This window comes from Sceloporus undulatus, chromosome 4, assembly GCF_019175285.1.
Source record: "Sceloporus undulatus isolate JIND9_A2432 ecotype Alabama chromosome 4, SceUnd_v1.1, whole genome shotgun sequence".
NCBI classification, from domain to species: Eukaryota; Metazoa; Chordata; class Lepidosauria; order Squamata; family Phrynosomatidae; genus Sceloporus; species Sceloporus undulatus.
In genome coordinates, this window is record NC_056525.1 from 113,272,247 (window position 1) to 113,292,305 (window position 20,059).

General features: G+C 37.8%; 1 protein-coding gene across 2 annotated transcripts in view; it reads left to right on the top strand.

The window, feature by feature from the left end:
- KCNT2 (potassium sodium-activated channel subfamily T member 2) overlaps positions 1-20,059 on the top strand; it is a 281,538-nt gene that overhangs the window by 223,029 nt on the left and 38,450 nt on the right. For both annotated transcript variants that reach the window (XM_042463483.1, XM_042463482.1), the window contains exons 22-23: positions 9,870-10,004; positions 16,379-16,490. In XM_042463483.1, coding sequence (XP_042319417.1) covers positions 9,870-10,004; positions 16,379-16,490 — 247 coding nt within the window. The remainder of the gene's footprint in view (positions 1-9,869; positions 10,005-16,378; positions 16,491-20,059) is intronic.

Consider the following 20,059-nt stretch of genomic DNA (forward strand, 5'->3'; position numbering starts at 1 on the left):
AAGTAAAGGGGTGTAACCACACTCCAGAAATAAAGCAGTATGACAGTAATGGCTGTTTGACAGTAGAACACACTCCCTCGGAGTGTAGTGGAATCTCCTTCCTTGGATGTCTTTAAACAGAGGCTGGATGGCCATCTGTCGGGGATGCTTTGATTGAGATTTCCTGCATGGCAGGGGGTTGGACTGGATGGCCCTTGTGGTCTCTTCCAGCTCTATGATTCTATGATTCACTTTAGTGGTCATGACTCTATTCTACTGAATCCTGGAATTTGTAGTTTGGTGAGTCAGATCAGGCTAAACATCTCACCAAATTACAAATCCCAGGAGACTATAGGATACAGTTATGACAATTAAAGTGGTGTCAAACTGTTTTAATTCTGCATTGGGTCTATATCCACATAATATACATGTTGATATAACACTCCACTAATGATTGATTTTTAATTCAGATAAAATTAAAGAGTTACTGAAAAAGGTTCATGCTCTGTGCATGGGAGGAAGCAATAATACAGTGATGGTTTCCTTGTGTTGTTTCTCCCATGGGTCTGATGTATGGGTGGGATGGGACTTGGTCAAGGCCCTTGACAAAGTCTCAGGCCAGGCCAGGTATCTTTACGTATGGACCTAAAAGGAGAAATTCCTTCTGTGGGACCCACTCTGATTTCCCACCACCACCATAAAGCTTCTTGGCTCCCACAGGTGGTACCTGGGCTCTACCTGACCCAGACTGTCATTCTAACTCCCCCAACTATCACAATGATAAGGGGCCTAGTCTGAGTGTACCATTCTGATATTGTGGGAGGAAATATGTAACAAGTTATCTGAAGAAAATAGATCATGCACAGCAGTGGAAATGGTTGTTGTTTCATCTATTTTGAACTTCTGCTGAGCTTTTAATGCTAAAAGTAAAAAAAAAAATCTAAATTCACTGAGGAAAAATTAATTAAAAAATCCTAGCCATGATGCGGTTAGCCTTGCGGCATAATTTATCAATGGATCAAATCTGAGACTGCCTTCTCTATTGTTGTTTTCCTTTCCAGTAATTAAAAATCAATAACCCTGGCATAACCCCCAAAGAATGTTATACAACTTTAATGACTGGTAGATTAATCATTTTGATAGGATAGGGATAAAGAAGGGAGAAATGTGCTCATTTGCCTTTTTTTTAATACTTATCTGTTCAAATGGTATTATGCCTGCTTTTCTAATTTTGTCAGTTAATAATTTATGCAGCAGATCACTATGTTTGCACAGTCGCCTAATAACACTTGAATTCAAAGTAGGTTCAACCCTTGTTAGCTGCCAGTCAGCCTCTAATCCAATTGTCAGTAAACATTTATTGTTACAAGCATAAGTCACAAAAGCAAATAATCTAATACAAAATATGCCAGTGTCATATGTTTCAAACCTCCAAACCCCAGTAAATCATTTTGTTGACCGAACAATCCATGCACATCTTAGAGGATTATGGGACACATTTTTAATGCACTTTAGAATTCATTCAAGTTGCCAGGGAAATATTAGACTTCACTGTTGTCCCATGTAAAGTAGTAATGTGAAGTAGTAATATGTTCTTGAATGGATCCAGCATGCTCCATAGATGTATGTCACAGGGTGATTAATATTGATGACTGGGATATATCAACAAAGCTTGTCTCTATGATCTTTTTATGATGGCACCTCTGAGAAGCTGAAAGAAGTTCCAGGTGTTTCTTGCTGAATCAAAACAAAGTTATTGAAGTTTGAAAAAGACAAACACATACAGAGTGCTGCATGTAGTGGAGTCAAGGAGAAATGGATTTTAGATATAAAATGTTTTGTTCAATGAATTAATATTTACAGCTGATGACACTCTGTGAAATAGAGTGTACCCATTTTTTTTTTGGTTGGGGAGCTAGGTGCATATTATTATTATTATTATTATTATTATTATTATTATTATTATTATTATTATTTTCTTATATCTCACTTTTCTCCCAACATAGGGACTCATGTGTATGCATGCATTCAAACAACTATAAATACCCTATATGGACATTGTGTACGTACTTTCATCCATAAATTACAAGAATTCAGCAATGCTTTTTTGGCTAATGAGATGTGCAACTGCTCACTGATATAATCGTGTCCATATTTTGTTACTACATTACTAAAGGTGGTCTAGAACTGCTCAAAATGGTGGTCCATAGTGCAGAGTGGATCCACAAACCATAAGCTGCTATTCCTCAGAGATGTTCTGGGAAAGAAAGAGACAATTGTATCCAGTGTCCACAAATGGGTCCTGTATACAGGCACAGTTTTTGTTTTTTTGCTATTCCCTCACATCAAATAACTTGAGAAGGTAGAAAACAGTGATCAAGTCACATTACAATATGTTACATTACAAGTCTCAACTCAAACCCATATAGTTAATGAGGTAAATAGCATCCTACTGACACAATGCTATTAAGCAAAACTCACCTCAATAACCAGCTATGTTATAGGGATAATTTTTTAGTGTATTTCATTGTTACTTGCAAGAACAAATAATTTTCACAATTTTCTCCCCACTGTGTGAAAAAACAAGAGACCATGGACATTATCACAACAACCTCGTGTCTCATGGCAAACACATTATGAAAGGAAACAAGAACATACCACTTTGAAAACATTGGTTATCGCACCTCTTTTCTTTTGCACAACAGCACTGCTTGGAAACCTCCCTTGTCTGGATGTGATAGGTCTATTCATTTCAGTTCTGGCATTACAGTCATGAGCTGCAATGAAGAGGCTTTATTTGCTTCATCTATTTTTTAACTATTTGCTTCATTTATTTTTTAACTTTATTGTTTTGACATAAGTACATAAGCAAAGCAAAGATACAAATAAAAAATTTAAAATGGCAGACATGGATTTAGCCTGCTTTGGAATAGTGAGTGGGAGGAGAGAGAGAGAGTAGGAGAATCGGGCCCCATCCTGAAATCTGACAGCTGTAATGCAAGAATTGGCTTAACAAAATACCTGTGCTATAATAGCAAGATTGAGGTGGGTTTTGATGGGTTTTACCCACCAATGAAAAAGATGCAGTCCAGTAACAGGGTTCCAGTGAGATGGACGTGACGTTATCTGATAGGAATTGGCCAAAGACACTTTTATTCTGTTAAAATTCTCTTTTTAGCCTCATGTAGTAATGCAGTCTCTATAGTTCTCACTCCCTATTCACCCTTCAGGATGTGTTTCAGAATGAATATTTTGTGCAAACATAAACTTAATAGAAAAAAAGTTTCCTTCAGTCCCTGAATATCTAGTATTGCATAGGTTGAGAAACTGAAAATTGTTCACACCTCTTATATTTGTTGTGTTCATATTTCTTTGGTATCTCTGCCTGCCTCTGTCCCATTTTTTGGATGTAGCTGAATGCTTAGCTGAAATTGTAAGCTACTAGAAGTTTGAGACTGGAAGAAGAATTTCATAGTGATGGTTAGAATTCTTAGGAGGGCAATACTCTCATTTTGCCTCCCCCCCCCATATGTATGGAGAAAATTCATTTTCCATGTAGGAAACTGTGTGTGTGTGTGTGTGTGTGTGTGTGTGTGTGTGTGTGTGTGTGCAAAATACACTGTTTCTTATGAGGAAAGCACAAATATAATTCTGTACAAATGGATAGTATTGAAAAACATATCAAACTGTGATGAATCTTGGAGCTGTCCTTTTTTTTCTGTTTACCAAGTAAACTTAAGTAAACACTCCTTTTTGGCTGAGGATACAAAAAACAACTATTGTTCTTTACATTCCTACTGCACTGGTAACAGAAATACCTATAAATTTGAGAAAATCCTCAACATATTAAATAAGAACATAATAGGGAAGTAAATTTTCACTGATTTCATTCCACATAACAATGAAAAAATGTCAAATGTTATCTCTCCACTGGATGAAATTGTGGGATTGATGACCAACCACAAAATAACCAGATACAATGCACCAAGTTAAACAAGGGCCACTTTATTTGGCCTAAAACCTATTTAAACTGAACCTGGACATAAGCAACAAAAGGGCAACTGGATGGAGATCCAGCTGAAGCCCAGGTGTCAACCTGTGACTCCTTCCCCAGCCTTTCCTTGGGTGAAACACCTGATCCTGAGGACATTGAATAACATTGATTGCTCCTCAGCTGGCCAGTTACTGGAAGGTAAACCATGGGCACTCCCCCCACAAATCCATATACTTTACAGGAGAAAGCAAACACCCTCCTGTCAGCTCTAAGGGGATACTATTTCCCCACCTCCTAAGTCCCCCAGCATGTGGAGGTGGGTCCATAGCCCTTCACCAAAAGGGTGCCAAGTTGTATTCCAGAGTCTGATATTTCCCTCTATAACCTATCAATGACAATCCATTTATAGACACCACCAGAGACAATTGATAATGTCCCACTGATAGAGTGCAGAGTAGGCAAAAAGAAGCAGAAGCAGAACAAGAACAAGAAGCAAAAAATGTAAAGGAGAGGGAATTCCTACCTGAAGTGACCAGCAGAGCTCACACTGCACAGAGGGCAGAAGGGTGGGCTCATGAAAATCTCCAAAAAGGACTGGTGAAGGGGTGGCAGAGCCATACAAAACTCTGTTTCCACCCCATTACAATATATAGCCTGTCACTCTTTGTGCCAGGCCTATCAGATCTGGTCTCTGATTGTGGAGGCCATCATATTGTGCCCTTCCTGTAGCATCTTCCAGGTGCCCAGGCTCAGGAAAACCAAGAAACATTTAGAAAAACAAAAAGGGTTGACCTTTTTCCTCATACACAGGACAGTAAATATTGCGATTATTAAAATTCTTTAAGGCAGGGTGTACTGACATGTCAAAAAAATCCTTTTTTTGTTTGTTGTGGATGAGAAAATTGGCAAATATTCTGTGCATCTCTGGTCTTTTAATTAGAGATTAGAAGGGATGAATTTACCTTTGATTGCATGTAATGTATAATTAAATCCTCACATTATCACCCAGCTGATAGATCAGGATTATTCTCATATTGTTCCAGTTTCACTCAATGCTGAAACATTATCCAGAAGTTGGTGAGCTGTTTCCTGGCTCTTTAGCAAGAAATAACTAACTTTGGAGTGTAGTTCAACATGATGAGATCTGATTAGGAATATAAAGAAAATACACAAACTTTCTTGTCTGCAACAAGGAGGTGTGTAAGCACATGCCAAATCCACCTTTAAAAAAAGCCATCAATGTGAGATCTTTTGCTGTATGTCAAAGTGATAAGAACAGCATGTTCTGTTGGGGGAATGGGTTTGTTTTCATTGTTTTTTTTGAACAAAAACAAGTTTATTTACTCAAAATCTTGAAAATTTTAGAACACTCTTGACTGATCTAATTCTCACTTGTAAAAGCAACCCATTTTTACAGTTTCCTCCTGGTTATATATGAAAATGACATCTTACATAGTTCTCAGTCACTAGTCACAGTTCAAAATTGTGTGCAAAAGTTTGTGCAAGTATAATGTGTTTTACACCAAAACAGCCTTTGTGAAATTTTCACAAAACGTCAATAATCAAGGACCTACATGTTTGTATTCAAGTACATAATGGCTGTTCTTCTGTGTTAAAGGAAATATCCCATTTAATAAAGACTTTGGGGCTGTGAAGACCAGTTATTTGGGCTAGCTTGCAGGTGGAGTTGTGGTGTAGTGTCTCCACGACACATTTTCCGGCTCTGCCCCAGGATGGTGTGATGCTGTGCGCTGCACCACACGGCACATGGTGCACTGCATCTCGGTGCTTCTCTGGTGCTGCGTATATATGACACAGTGCTGAAGGAGCGTCACCAAGCTATTGCCTCCTTTTTGCTACCTGCGGCATACAGTTGCTGCGGCCCTGATCTGGCTGTAACAGGGCTGTGTGTACAGGCCTTTCATTTTTTAGACTTTACAAATTCAGTTCTCTAATTAAAGCTGTTATCTCCAAATGCATCTGAGGAAGTAGGCTGAAGTCATACTGCCAACTTCTTTCTTTCAGTTAGTCTCAAAGGTGCTACAAGATATCTTTACATAAGTTACCATGTTAGGTTTTTCAAGAAATGGATATCTGAAACCATTTCTATGTGGCAAATACGAAGACTGTGATATCTATAGGAGATAGCCACACTGTTACACCACTATACAGACATTAGCTATGCTACCACCAAATGATAGATCTGATACAAAGGAAAGGATGCTAAAAAGAAACATTTTTAGACATAAGTGAAAGAGTGAAGATAATGTGTGGGCTGGCTTAAAACGTCTAGTATTTTTTTGTTTGTTTCTTTCTGTACATCGCAATCCTCCCTACTCCCATCGTCATGTTTCATGGATGGGGTAGAGCCAAGCTAAAACAAAAACAAAAAAATGGGCTGGTTGTGATATAATATGTGAAATTATATCAAGTGGGCTTTCTTCAGGTATCCTCACTCTTTACTCTTGTTACTGCTCTATTACTCACAACAGCCCTCCAATTATAGTTGTCCTCACATGTTTACTGTGGGACAGGACTGATGTACAGGGAGGTAGCAGAAAATATATGAACCCGCCTGAATTATAAATATCAACTTGGATTTAAACAATATATGGTGTCTGTATGCCTGAATGTTTCCTTAGTGTATGGGCTGCTTTATATTTCTCTTTTACAAACAAAGCAGGCACAAGCAATTTGAATATAGGTCAGAAATGGGTTCATCGACACAGGACGAAAACATACAGCTCAGCGGGGTAGTTTTGATAAGAATAAAACAGCTTACTGGGAGAGTGTCCCCAGCTCTTGGCTCTTGTTAATTTCTTGTCTAGACTGAGATGGTTTATGGCTGTGTTTGTTTGTTTTATAATGATGACAATGATGCTGGCAACACATATAGACCTTGACAAGTATTCGCTTACCATACTATACTGCCTTTCTGACCCTTAGACTAATCTCTTTCTCTCAAACATCACATTGTGTGCTTTGTACACAGAGCTCTTGAGCTGTTTTTGCTTGTTTGTATCATCACAAATAGCATTTTTTTCTATTCCACAAAACAATATTTATGTCTCTTAGATTCTCTCCAGAGGGGATGCTGTTCCTGTTAATTTTAATAGAGCACAATGCTTTTTGTCTGGCCTCCTACTGTTATCTCAATTGTCACTACAGTGGCATCTCTAAGATTTTATTATTACAGATCTGCTGGTATCACCTCTCTGAAGGCTGCTTGACATCTCGCATCATAAACAGCTCAGGATTTTTTAGAAACATAGTTTTTAGCTTAGCCTAAGAACCTCTGCCTTGACTTCTTCATATGTATTTGTGCCTAAAACAGCTGCTAACATATTTATTTATTTATCTCCTTTCTTTCTGGTCATATAGGGATTCAGGGCAGCTAAGAAACATTTAAAACAGTACAAGTTAAAAACTATATAAGCATTAAAATAGAGATACAAAGCTTTTAAAAAGTTAAACAGTTTAAAAAAGTTAAAAACATTACACATTAAACTTTTAAATGTATTCTAAAATTCCATAGAAAACTATATAAACCTTTAAATCTAAATGACACAGCATTTAAAGTCCAACCTTGTCAGTTTGAGAAAACCTGATGGAACAAAAATGTTTTTATCTGCTGCCCAGAGGAGACCAGGAATAGGGCCAATGTCGCCCTTTTAAGGAGAGAATTTCAGAGTCTGGGCACAGCCACAGAGAAGGCCCTTTCTCTTGTTCCCATTAAACAAGAGGGTGGTGAGACACAGACAAAAGCCTCCCCTGGTTATCTCAGTAAGCTCATAAAGGGAGATATGGTACTGCAAATAACCTAGACCCAAGCCATATAGGGCTTTATAGGTCAAAACCAGCACTTTGAATTATGCCCAGAAATGGACCAGCAGCCAATGGAGCTCTTGTAAAAAATGGAATTGTGTGCTCCCTATAGCCAGCCCATTTAACAACCTGTCTGCAGCTCTTTGGGCAAACTGAAGCTTTTTAGCACTTTTCAAAGGCAGTCCCACACTGAGTGCATTACAGCAATCCCAATGGGATTTAACCATGGCATGTACCACTGTGGCCAGATGTGACTTCCCCAGTAATGGGTGCAGTTGGAACATGAGTTTTAACTGTGTAAAAGTGCTCCTGATTACTACTGCTGCCTGAGCCTTCAGGCTCATAGTTGAATCAAGAAGTGCACACAACCTGAGAACCTGCATTTTCAGAAGGAGTGTAACCTCATCTAACACAGGCTAAATCCCTGTCCCTGGGTCTGTCTTTCAACTAACCAGGAGCACCCTTGTCTTGTCTGGATTAAGCTTCAATTTGTTTGCCCTCACCCGGTCCATCACAGCTGCCAGGCAATAGAGATAACAAGTTTAGCACTGGAATGACTTCCTTGGAATTAGGTGGAAAGGAATGATAGAGATGGATATAATCAGCATACTGGTGACCCCATACTATGTAATTACTAATTTACTGGATTCACCCTTCTGAGAGTACCAGTAAAACATATAAGACACAACTGAGGGTGAAAATGTCTGGCCGTGGAACAATCTTTTTGGCTTAATGAATAAAGCCTGAAAGAGATGAGGAACAACCCAAGACTTTCTTTTTTTGCTTAAGACATTTTGCTATGTGGGATAGACCAGGAGATGATACTCCTCTGCTGTGTGATCTCTGGGCATGGGTAGTACAGCTCAGGCCACATACACTAGCAGCCTTTCATGGTTCGTATGCATACTCATCCAGGTTTGCTTTCTCTTTGACATATAGCTGAATCTCCTAGCTGAGCTAATCAAGTGGCTGGATGGCCTAGCTGAGGTTACCTACTATGTCAGGGCATACTGTCTCTAAAACCACCCACCTTGAATCTCAGTCAAGAGGCTCAAATAGATTCAGGCTGTATAATGTCAGACATTCCTTAACTGGGTATTGCTCCTTGGATGCAAATTAAATACTTTGATACACCAGGAAACCATTGGTGGAAGTATTATATTATATTATATTGCTTTATCGGAAGCATAATGTTAAATGGCTTTGCAAAGATAACTTAATTATTTAAAAGGTCATCTTAATGTAACTAAATAGGCAATTGTTGTGGCAACATTTTAAAAATGGAAAAAATATGTCCTTCATAATTTCTAGATATGGTTATACAATTGTTTCCCGTGAATTCTCCAATATAATAAATAAATCTGATTTATTTAAATTTAAATTGACCTTTACTTTTTTTTTCAAAGTGATGTTGATAGGAATATTGGCCAGAACAGCAGTCATCAAGCAAAGGAAATTAATCATATTAGGCTGGTACATATGTAGTGTTATTCCCCTCTACAGCTTATTCCTTCCCCAATTTGAAATCATTTTCTTCTTTCTACCAATTTACTAAGCAATAAATTGGCAGAGATATTAATGATGGTTAATCAGATTTCTCATTTAATCAGAACCTGATATTGCATTTCAAAATGGGCTTCAGGTCCTGGGCTAAATAGAGCCTTAGGCTGCAATCTTATATACATTCATTTAAGTGTAATTCCTACTGAATTCAATAGGAATTCATTAAACATTCAGATGATTGCACTGTTAGTTTATTTATTAATGAACAGGTTATTCCTCCCAAGGTGGAAGTACGTGAATGTATAGGAAAGGAATGTGTGTTCCTGAGGTTGACTCTTGAATTGCTAACCATTGCTAAGACAGAACCAGACTGATATCTATGTTAATGTTGTAAATTATGTGCTCATTGGGTACATGGTAGCCATTTTGAAAGCCAATTGAAAACAGTAAACGTACAAATTCACCTCAAGGGTTCCTGAGTGTTGTAATTTTTTTCATGTGAGACATGGTTCATATAACAAGCAACATATTTTCGGCATCACTTAACTTTTTGTCCTGTTTACAAAAGCCTAGATGATTTGCTCAGATGTGGTGTGACTTTTGCTGCCAACATGGTTGTGGTGGATAAAGAAAGTACTATGAGTGCCGAAGAAGACTACATGGCAGATGCTAAGACTATTGTAAATGTACAAACCCTCTTCAGGTATGTCATAATGCAACTGCTCTGTTTCCTGTGTGTCTTTGTTAACATATCGTATCATGCAAAGATTCTTACTATGGTGACTAGAGCTAACAAAATCAGTCACCTATAGCATTATTTTAAAAGTTGTCACTTAATGCCTGGTGTTTGATAGTGATGTATGAAAGCATATGTCCACCATACACCTGGATACTTTTTGTTTTGATCATACAGAAGCTCATATTCTCATTCTCTTTCTGTAATGAGTAAAGATCCCCTCCCTAGACTCACCATTTTGCTGTGATAGTCCCCCTTTGAATGCCATTCCATGGTTGGTAAATAAATGGAGGATAAAAGAAGCATCTGTCTATGTCCTCTCAGCCAGACACAGAAAAATGGCATCATCCATGAAGATCTCTGGAGAGCCCTAGCATATATCGGTGGATAATGTCATTGGTCTGTGAAGAGCAATGAGTATATAGCCAGAGCATCTCCAATTTTTTCAGTTCTTCGCTAATCATTGAATTGCTGGGTGATGGCAGTGAAACAGTGAGTCTCAGTGGTGAGAATGGCTGGGTGGTGAATGGGGAGCCATAGCACAGTTCCACTGTGGAGCTTTTGCTTTATGCTTCGTAATAGAGGAACTAGGCCAATGTCTGAATATACAGAATGATTAGTCCTGAAGGCACATTACATTTCCTTGAGGAGTGGATTTGTTAGATTCACTTTAACTTTGTTTCAAGAGGAGAACATCAAAGTGAATGTGCATTATATGTCAGTATTCATGCCATTTTTGGAAAAGCAAGGGAAACACAAATTTGTAGAACACCTTAGTTACAAAACTGAAAACAAAAATTCCCTCCCTACCAAAAACAACCCCATAACGACTCAGTAGTATGCAGTGTTGAGAAATTGTGTGGTGTGGGGAGACCTGGCAGTCAAATGGAAAGAGGAGTAGGATGGAGCGATTAGAAAGAGATAAGGGAAGGAGAGACTTCTAGATAAAAGTAGAGATAGAGCAGATACAGGCAAAGCCATTTCATTATTTGGGCAAGTTATTTATTGTTCCACACTGAAGGGGACTATTGTAAAAAAATCCCAGGGGACAGATTGAAAGGAAATCATAGGGGCGAAGCATATGAGGCAGAAGGAACAGCCAGAAGCTGCTCCCATCCCAATTGTCCTAGGACCATCGCAGGGTGACAGCAACGAGATGCTATGGTCCTGAGGGCACCTACTGCTGTGGTCCTGAATGGGCCACAAAAAGGAGCAATAAGAAACTGCTCCTTTTGTGGCCATCATCATCCCCAACACAGCCTTGGCGTGGCCTCTGAGTGATCCGGGGACATGCAGCATGTGCATGGCCTGATGGTGGACCTTTTGGGCCATCTGTTTGAGGCCATAGAAGTCAGTGGAGAACTCCAAGAGTTTTACATAGTTGGAACCAGCCTTAGCATGTCTACACACACCTGACCACCCCCAAATCAGCAGCAAATAGAAGCACTCCTGTTGTTTTGAGTTAATATTTACTGTGAAGCATTTTTAAAAAATCCTGTTAATGCAAATTCCCAACCACAAGGTGAATTTTGCAGCTTAAAGGAGCATGCTTAAAGAGAGCAGCTAGCAGACGTGTAATATAATTCACTATAAAAAAATGTAACTGATGCTCGCTTCAGTTTCCAGGCCAAAAATCTGTCATTTCTTTTAACTTGTAGCAAAGGCCAGTCTTTAAAAATTGCGCCCTGAGACTAACCCCAGGCCAAATCAGACACTCAGTGTCATGTATAACCTTCATGTTCCATTGACTTGCAAGCTGTCAGTGTTTTGTTGACTTATAGATGTTCAAGACGTTAGTCATTAGCTGACATTTTTCATGAAAACCAAGTTGGAGGAGAGCTCATTTCATTTTATTTTCACATGCGGGGTCATGTAACATATAAATATCAAAACTACACAACTACATTTTGAAGCCCCAGCAATTCCCTGATGTTCAGGCTAGTATTGCTGTTTATTTAGCCAAAGTGACATCACTAATAGACTGTTAGATTTATGCATAAACTAAGCAAGCCAAGGTTCTGATTACAAGGAGTACCTGTGATCTTTCTAGGATCTAAGCAAAAGGTGTTTTCAACCTTGCTGTGACAGATTATTTTAACTAGGGACATTAAAACTAAATGCAGAAGTTATATTGGTGTGACCAGCAAAAAATATACACACTTTCCATAAAAGCATTTGTAGGCTAGATTATAGTTTGTTAGGAACTCATTGTAGTTAGTTCAGATTTAGTTACAGGGCACTTTCACTAGATGGCAGTCTTTCCACACGTCTATAATGTTAAGAGCTCCTATGCTATTTAATATCATAAACATAAGAAGATATTTTAAAACAATAGAATGATTTAAACCAAGATTTTACTCACTTTATGAAATAAATGTAAGAAATGTCAGAGAAAAATCAAGGTCTAGTCAAACATGTTTTACAAACACTTACATGTAAAATCTTTTGTATTTGTGAAAGATAGGGACGTGAATAGTTCCTCCCACTCCATTCCTAATCCTGACATAGACCTCCAGCAAAGTTCTGTGATCTAACAGAGTCCTGGCAACATCACTCCCATTTTTCCACTCTTAAAAAAGCAACAAATACAGTGGGCCTTCCACATTCCTTGGGGTTAGGGACACAGGACCACTGTGAAAGTGGGAAAAGTGCAAATAAAAAGCACTACATTTTTACCGGAGAGAACACCTTTCTAGGAATCTTGAGATCCTTCCTCACAACTCTATGGTAAACATCCACCAGAAGCTGACTACAAAATTGGGCTGGAGGATCTACAAATGTCTACAGAAGTGTTCTCTCTAGGAATCTCTAGGTCCTCTAGTGCAACCTCTGGTAAAAGTTGGCTATACAGTCATGCTGGAGGACATAGAGATTCTTAGAGATAACATATTCACCAAATCCGTGAATAATCAAATCCATAAACGTTTAAGGTGCACATTTGGAGGGTTGACTGTGCTATACATTTATCTAGATGCTGGTACATTACTCAGATTGAGTTGGCTGTCTTTAATTTCTAGTTTAGGAACTTGAAATATACTGACTGCTCTTTGAGTCTAGGGCTAAACCCAAATGACAGTCCTTGGTTCACCACTCCATTTGCAGATGGTGAATAAGTTATCTTTATGCATTTTTTCTGTCTATTTAACTCTGTGCTTTACATGGCTGCTGTGCCTTTGGTTTTCCATTGCTGCTGAGCTGATTAATTCCAAGTCGTAGTTTATATTATTTTAATGACTCTTGGAGAAGAAAAAATAAATTCCCAAACAGTGATTATTGTGCATATTTACAAGTCTTGTGTGTAAAATAAAATACCCCTGAGAAATTGAACCAATATGAATGTGTTAATTAAAAAGCTTATTGATTAGTCAATCAATCATATCAAAACAGTTAACATCAAACATGACAAATTATGAGAGAATAAAATGCATGAAATAAAATGAGAAATGTGTGTGTGTGTGTCAGCTAAAATGTGCTGCTGTAAAGATACTGTAAATATCCCCAATGCATAGGTTTCCCATAACATGCATGCACATTAATCGCAAGACAATTTTTGTAATGATCAGGTTTTGTGGTGCATTCCTATTCATGGTTCCAAAAGTAAGCACCACAGAGTTCAGTGGGACTAAGTAGATGTACAATTGCAACCTAAATGTAATTAATTGCTCTGAGAGGTTATTATCTCCCAAGCAAGACAGAATTTGTTTTAATTAATAAAGAAAGAATACACAAAATAGGTTAAGCATTTCCCACTGTATTCATGTCAGAGACAGCATCTATAGTGAGATAAATGGCACAATAACAAGGTTTGCAGCCACTGCACGCTTTAATAGCTGCACAGCATTTCCACTTCACATTAAACATTCCACAAGAGTGCACCCTTTGCTAATTTAAGAAATGTTATGATGACAGTGAATCAGTGAGACCGGGATTTCTTTGGCATAATTCTGTGATTTGGGTGTTTTGTCTTTTTGGAACTGCATATAGTAGATATCATTATTATTTGTTCTTGTTATTAATGTACACTTGCATACACGAGGGAGAATGCTGCATTTAAAGATTTGCATTATCCTGATAATTGCTAGATTCTAGATGGGAGTTGGGCACCTGTGTAGAAGGCTGAATTAAAGAGAAGTCCCACCACATTTCCACCACAGGAAAAACAAATTTTTTTGCCTCCAAATGCCCCCAAAACTCATATAAAGGTGTGGGATATTTTTGCTATTTTTAGTCCACCCCCGCCCAGTTTTAAAACAGTTACATTAATACTTTTTTTAAAGGCCTCTTCAGGTCTGGTGGCCTGGTGAGGATGGCAAAAATGCCCCCTGCACCCTAGAGGGCATTTGGGAGCAAAAAGAAATTTGCCCCCCCCCCCCTTTTGCAGAAGTAATTGACCCTTGGGGCTACAGAAATGGCCCTGTGCCACACTTTGCCCACCCCTCTTCTAGATCATAAAATATAACTACTGTAGCTGTTAGGTTAACTGTTACCCATAGAACAACAGTGTTTTTAACTGGCGGAGTTCTTATCTGCTGGGGAACCAGTGAGTATTGTCCCACACAGGGAATGGATCTTCGGGGGGGGGGGGGGGGGACGGCAAAGGGCCCATTCCCTGTCCCACATGGCTCTACTCACGAGTAAAGCCATGTGGGGTGGAGATGGGGGCACCAGGCCTGTTTCTTCCCTGTCCCATGTGGCTTTACTCAGAAGTAAAACTGCATGAGGTGGGGACAGGGGATGCCGGGCTCTCTACCTCCCTGTCTTTACTCAGACAAAAAGCAGGGCAGAGACTGGGGGTGCCAGGCTTTCTCCCTTCCTATTCTGCATGGCTTTACTCAGAAGTAAAGCCCTGCAAGGCTGGATGAGGGGGTGCCAAGTCCTCTCCCTCCATGCTGTGCACCATGGTGCATGTAAGGGGTTCTCACTGGGTGTCATTCCCCCTTTTGTGGTGTCAACCCCTTCAGTGGTGTCACCTAGTGCGGTTTGCACCCCACATACTCATCTAATGAGTGTACTGGATCCAATCCATTTTTCTCCTAAAAGATACCACTGCATTGTGTCCAGTGATTGATAGAGACCCAGGAGCATATTCAGAAGTGCATATTAAGTTATGTTGCATGGGTGTTTTTTCTTTCTTTCTGTTGGGCATTTGAAACACTGAATAAACACTGAATAACAGTGAATAAACACTGAAAAATTTATGTTTGCAGCTTAGCTACATGCCTTCAGTTCCTTATATATATATTTAAAATATTCAAAATGTTTATATGCTGCTTTATTTATTGTCCAACATATAAATATTGGCTGGCATTCAGTACTGAAGTTACGGATTTGCCATGCTTGAAATATTTCAGGTCACTGATTCCACAGCATACATTAAACAAAACAACAACAACAACAAAAACAAAAACAGCATTTTTAATTTTTTTTTTTTACTGGAATATATTTTAGGTTGTTTCATATCCATTTAGTTGATGTTTCCATCTACATTAGGGCTGTCCAAAAACTGCATTCAATCTGCTTTAAGTACTTTTCGCCAAACTATTGAATTTTAAGAATTGTTTTCTTCCAATTTCAATTTTGGCACAGTGATAAAATCTGTTAAAGCCTTAGTAGTTTTTCAATGGATTGGAATGGAGCCAACTGTTCATATATATCATGAGTATTATTTAAATTTTCAGCAGACACATTTTCATATCACAAAATAGTCACTTCTGTTGCAATGAATACATGAATATGGGCTTTCCCATTGGATTTGGTAAAGAGGTGATGATTAAGACCCCTCTTTCTAAGTATGATGATATATGAATTGATGTTTGGAGATTTTAAGGAACTAATAGGGATGTATATTCAGTATTGGTATTTTATTGACTGTTCAATTGCATTGTATTATTTTAATGATGTAATCCCGCTTCAATCCTTGGAAAAGGTGGGACATATTAATTATTTATATTATTATTATTATTATTATTATTATTATTTCGCATAAACTGTACCTTGGTTTTTCTGAATTTTCAACATTTTCCACAGACCTGTCCCATAAGAATAAGTTACCAATCATAACAAGGAAGTCACAGTTCAGTGCTTTCACTGTCATATCAAAATGTTATTCAGTCTGTCTTTTCAAAACTAATATACTTGATCCCTTTGCATCTTTCCAGGATGTCTGTCCTAATATATACACAAACATGTTTGCTTCTGCAAAAAGCTGGCATCATTCCATTGCAACTAATTAAATGTTTAGAGCTATAAATAATTAAGTTCTGTATATGTTACCAGGTTTTATCTTCCCCCACTGATTTACTGGAGGAATAACTGCATTATCTCTTTGTGAAAACATTTAGGTTGTTCTCAAGTCTAAGCATAATCACTGAATTAACTCACCCAGCCAACATGAGATTCATGCAATTCAGGGCCAAAGACTGCTATTCTCTCGCTCTGTCAAAATTGGAGAAGGTAAGAAAATTGCTTCCCTAATTAGGCTGTAATTGGGTTATGCCAACTCTCTTCAATTGAGATTACCAAAATAAAGGTGAAATAAGGACAAATATTAATACATAAACTAAAAAGTAATGAAGCATTGCCACCATCATTTCAGTTTTTCACACTGATATTTGCAAATTCGCCAAATTTCTCCATTTCTACTGAGGTGAAAGATTAAAGGAAAGAATTCAAAGTTGGAATTCTTTCAATTTACTAGCATCTCTTGGACTTTTTTTTTTACATCAGTACATTCCAGGTGTGAAACTTGGAAACCTGTCATTGGTCTAATATTGATTACCACTACATCCTATCTGTAAAATGTTGTCAGCATTTTTAAAAATACCATTACCTGACAGACATCAAATACTGCCAATTTACCGACAGTTTTTAAAATTGTTTTCTCAAGAAAGTTGAGTTCTTCTCAGAGAGAAGACTAGTAATCAAGCTTCCCTGAATGACAGGTTGTATATCATTCTATTGATCAGCTTCTGAAGTACAGACTCATTAAAATGCTGGTATTTTCTAGGACAAGCTCTCAGATCATAGTTGTAATGACCAACAGTGCCCCATATGATCTAAGTATGCACCTTAGAAGTTATAAGTCTACAGTCTACAATCTGTGTTTGTTGGGAGGGGTTTTTGTGTAGAGACAGCAGATCACTGCTAGGACAAAGTGGAAAATTTCCTCCTATTATTGAAGAATCCTGACAAATGCTGCTATATGAATGATGGTATTCATAAAATTCTGATGTAACAGTGTTTACCTAGGCCATCCATCTGATGCTTATCTATATACAAATATACAAATATCAATTCACAAACAGGCAACTTAAACTGTAAAATAGCCATGGATTTATATGTGAGTCATTTTGGCAGCCAGTCCAAACTGACTTCTCAATGAATTTGGGATGTTTGACTTATAAAGACTTGTTTCTAGTACCAGGTACATTTCACCGGTGTTATTAATGGACTTGAAAGGTTTGGGTTTGTTTTTGTTTTTTTAGTTTCAATTGCATGGTTTTTATACAATATTATATTACAATTCCATGATTAGACTGAATTTATATATATTATTAAATTTTGTGAATTTAGGAGTGAGTTATCTTATATATAGTTGGTAAATATATGGTGGATGTTCAACAAATATTTAAACAGACATTAAAGGCAAGGTTCACTCTGTTATCCTTATGTAGGTGAATCAAGATGCTTATAGCCAGGCAAGTCTTTGGCATATAAACTGCCTGCTAGTACTGTACTGGCTATTTTTTTTTCTATTTGAATTGTGCCTTTAGTTTATTCACTTTTATATTCTGTTCTGATTTTAACATTCTGATTTTGTTTTTAGGTTTCAGGGTTTTGTTTTGTTTTAGTTTGCATTTTATTTTTGTTAGCTTTGAACCTATCCCCATGTACCTATTCCCTAGCACCTTTTCACTCCCATTTCCTTTTCAATTTGTCTATTGAGTGACCCCTTAATATTTGCCACTGAATGAAGGAAACAGTGGGTTGTAGAGAATTTGGAGATGTGGCCCTCACTGCATACATCACTGCAGGCTGCTGGCTATCCCTCTTGGTCTTCATGATGTGGAATGAGAGTGTCCATCAAAACTATGGATTGTTGTCAAAGACTATGGGTTAACTATATTTCAGGAAAACCTACTCACAATTACATTGGATCCTCGTATTATATGTAATACAATTTGAAAACCACTGTTACCATCAATTTATTAAATTTTCGAGCACTCTGAGAAGTCCTAGAGAATGGGATTTGGTCTCCATTGAAGCCAACTGGATTTTTTCATTCATAACATTAATCTCAGTTCTGATTTTCCAAAATGGAAAGTACCTTTGAACAGTTTGCCCTTTTAATTTCAGAACCAAACATAATGTGTGCTAAAAATAATTTCAAAATAGCAATTCTGATGCTTTGAATATCAGTCAATTAGTTGGGGGGGGGGAGATATCGAAGCTAATGTGTACTTTTAATGTATGTGCATTCATTTGGATAAGAGGGGGAAATTAATTACATTTGAAGTGCAAATATAACATGCTAAAACTGGACAGTGTCATAATAATTGCTTCCATTGTGCTTGCTCTTTGTTTTAAATGCATTTATATTTGTTATTTCTCCATTACCATTTTCCAATGTCTCTGCTAATATATTGTGACTATATATATAAGCCATACATGAACCATAAGAAAACTTTAACATGCAGCTGCTATGAAAAAGATTTGTGGGACTTAGTGAATTACAGTTCCTTAGTGCTAAGGAGCTATGTTTGCTTGGAGACAATGCCTCTATGAACTGACTAGATGAGTGGGCATATGGTAAGTAAACCTATTTCTTTGGAGATGTGTGTAAACCTACATAAAAACAAACAGTAGTCTTGCATAAAGCACACATATAGCTGCACAATTGTCTTTCAGCATTGAAGGCTGCACAGTTGTCAGGGGAAACTGTGTGGTTTCTGGAAAATTACAGTTTTCTGAGCAAGTTGCGCAGCTTTTTAATTGTAACTAATGTTGTAATATTATAAGTGTTTTTAACTATGTTGTGATCCCGCCTCGATCCATTGGGAGAGGCAGGAAGATACAAATAAAAACTATTATTATTATTATTATTATTATTATTATTATTATTAAAGCAGCAGTTTCTCGTCATTTCAAGAAAGAAAGCTATGTGAAACAACAATAACAACACTGAATGAGTTTCTCTTTCATTTGGCGGAAGTGGGCTATGGCTACCTTTCCAGTATCTTTCCCAGTCACCACAATACATTTTTGCAAGAAGAACTGAAATTCATTAAACTTCCCAGTCATTCCTTGTGAAAATGAAATGCCATTAACATTCTGAGAAGACATTATCTTGGGTTGTCCAGTGTGCAAATGATTGTTACTTTCTCTGCTATGCTCCCCCTTTACAAAATAACTTCTAAAATGAGTTAGCTGCCTGCAGCTAAAGCATATAAACATACATGGAAAATTGACTTCATGGCTTAATGAGCTTCTGAAGTAAGAAATCCCTGAGTCACAAGAGAACTCCATCTGCTACTCCATCTACAACTTCCCTTGTTTTTCTCTTTGGAAATAGCTAAGCAATCACAGTTGGTATCTGAGCAAGTAAGAACTTTTTGCTCAGCAGAAAAGTGTGAGTATCAATGATACAGTGACCATATGTTCAAAGTCAACATTTCTCCTGTTTCTTTGTGCAAATTAAAATTCCAGAAACTCTCTGTAAAACATTGTTTCCCCTCCACATAAAACTCAATAAAGAAAAATAGAAACATACATTTTGCTGTTATCTGCCCTTGAGTTAACCTCAACCAATGGCAACATGGCGATGAGACATCTCCAAGCCTCCCTATCCTCCACTGCTCTGCTCAGGTCCTACAGGTTCAGACCCATGACCTCTCTGATTGAGTCTAGCTATCTGGCATGTGGTCTTACTCTCTTTTTACTGCCTTCTACGTTTCCCAGCATTATTGTCTTTTCTAATGAGTCATGATGTGCCCTAAGTATAAAAGCCTTAATTTCAATTTTCA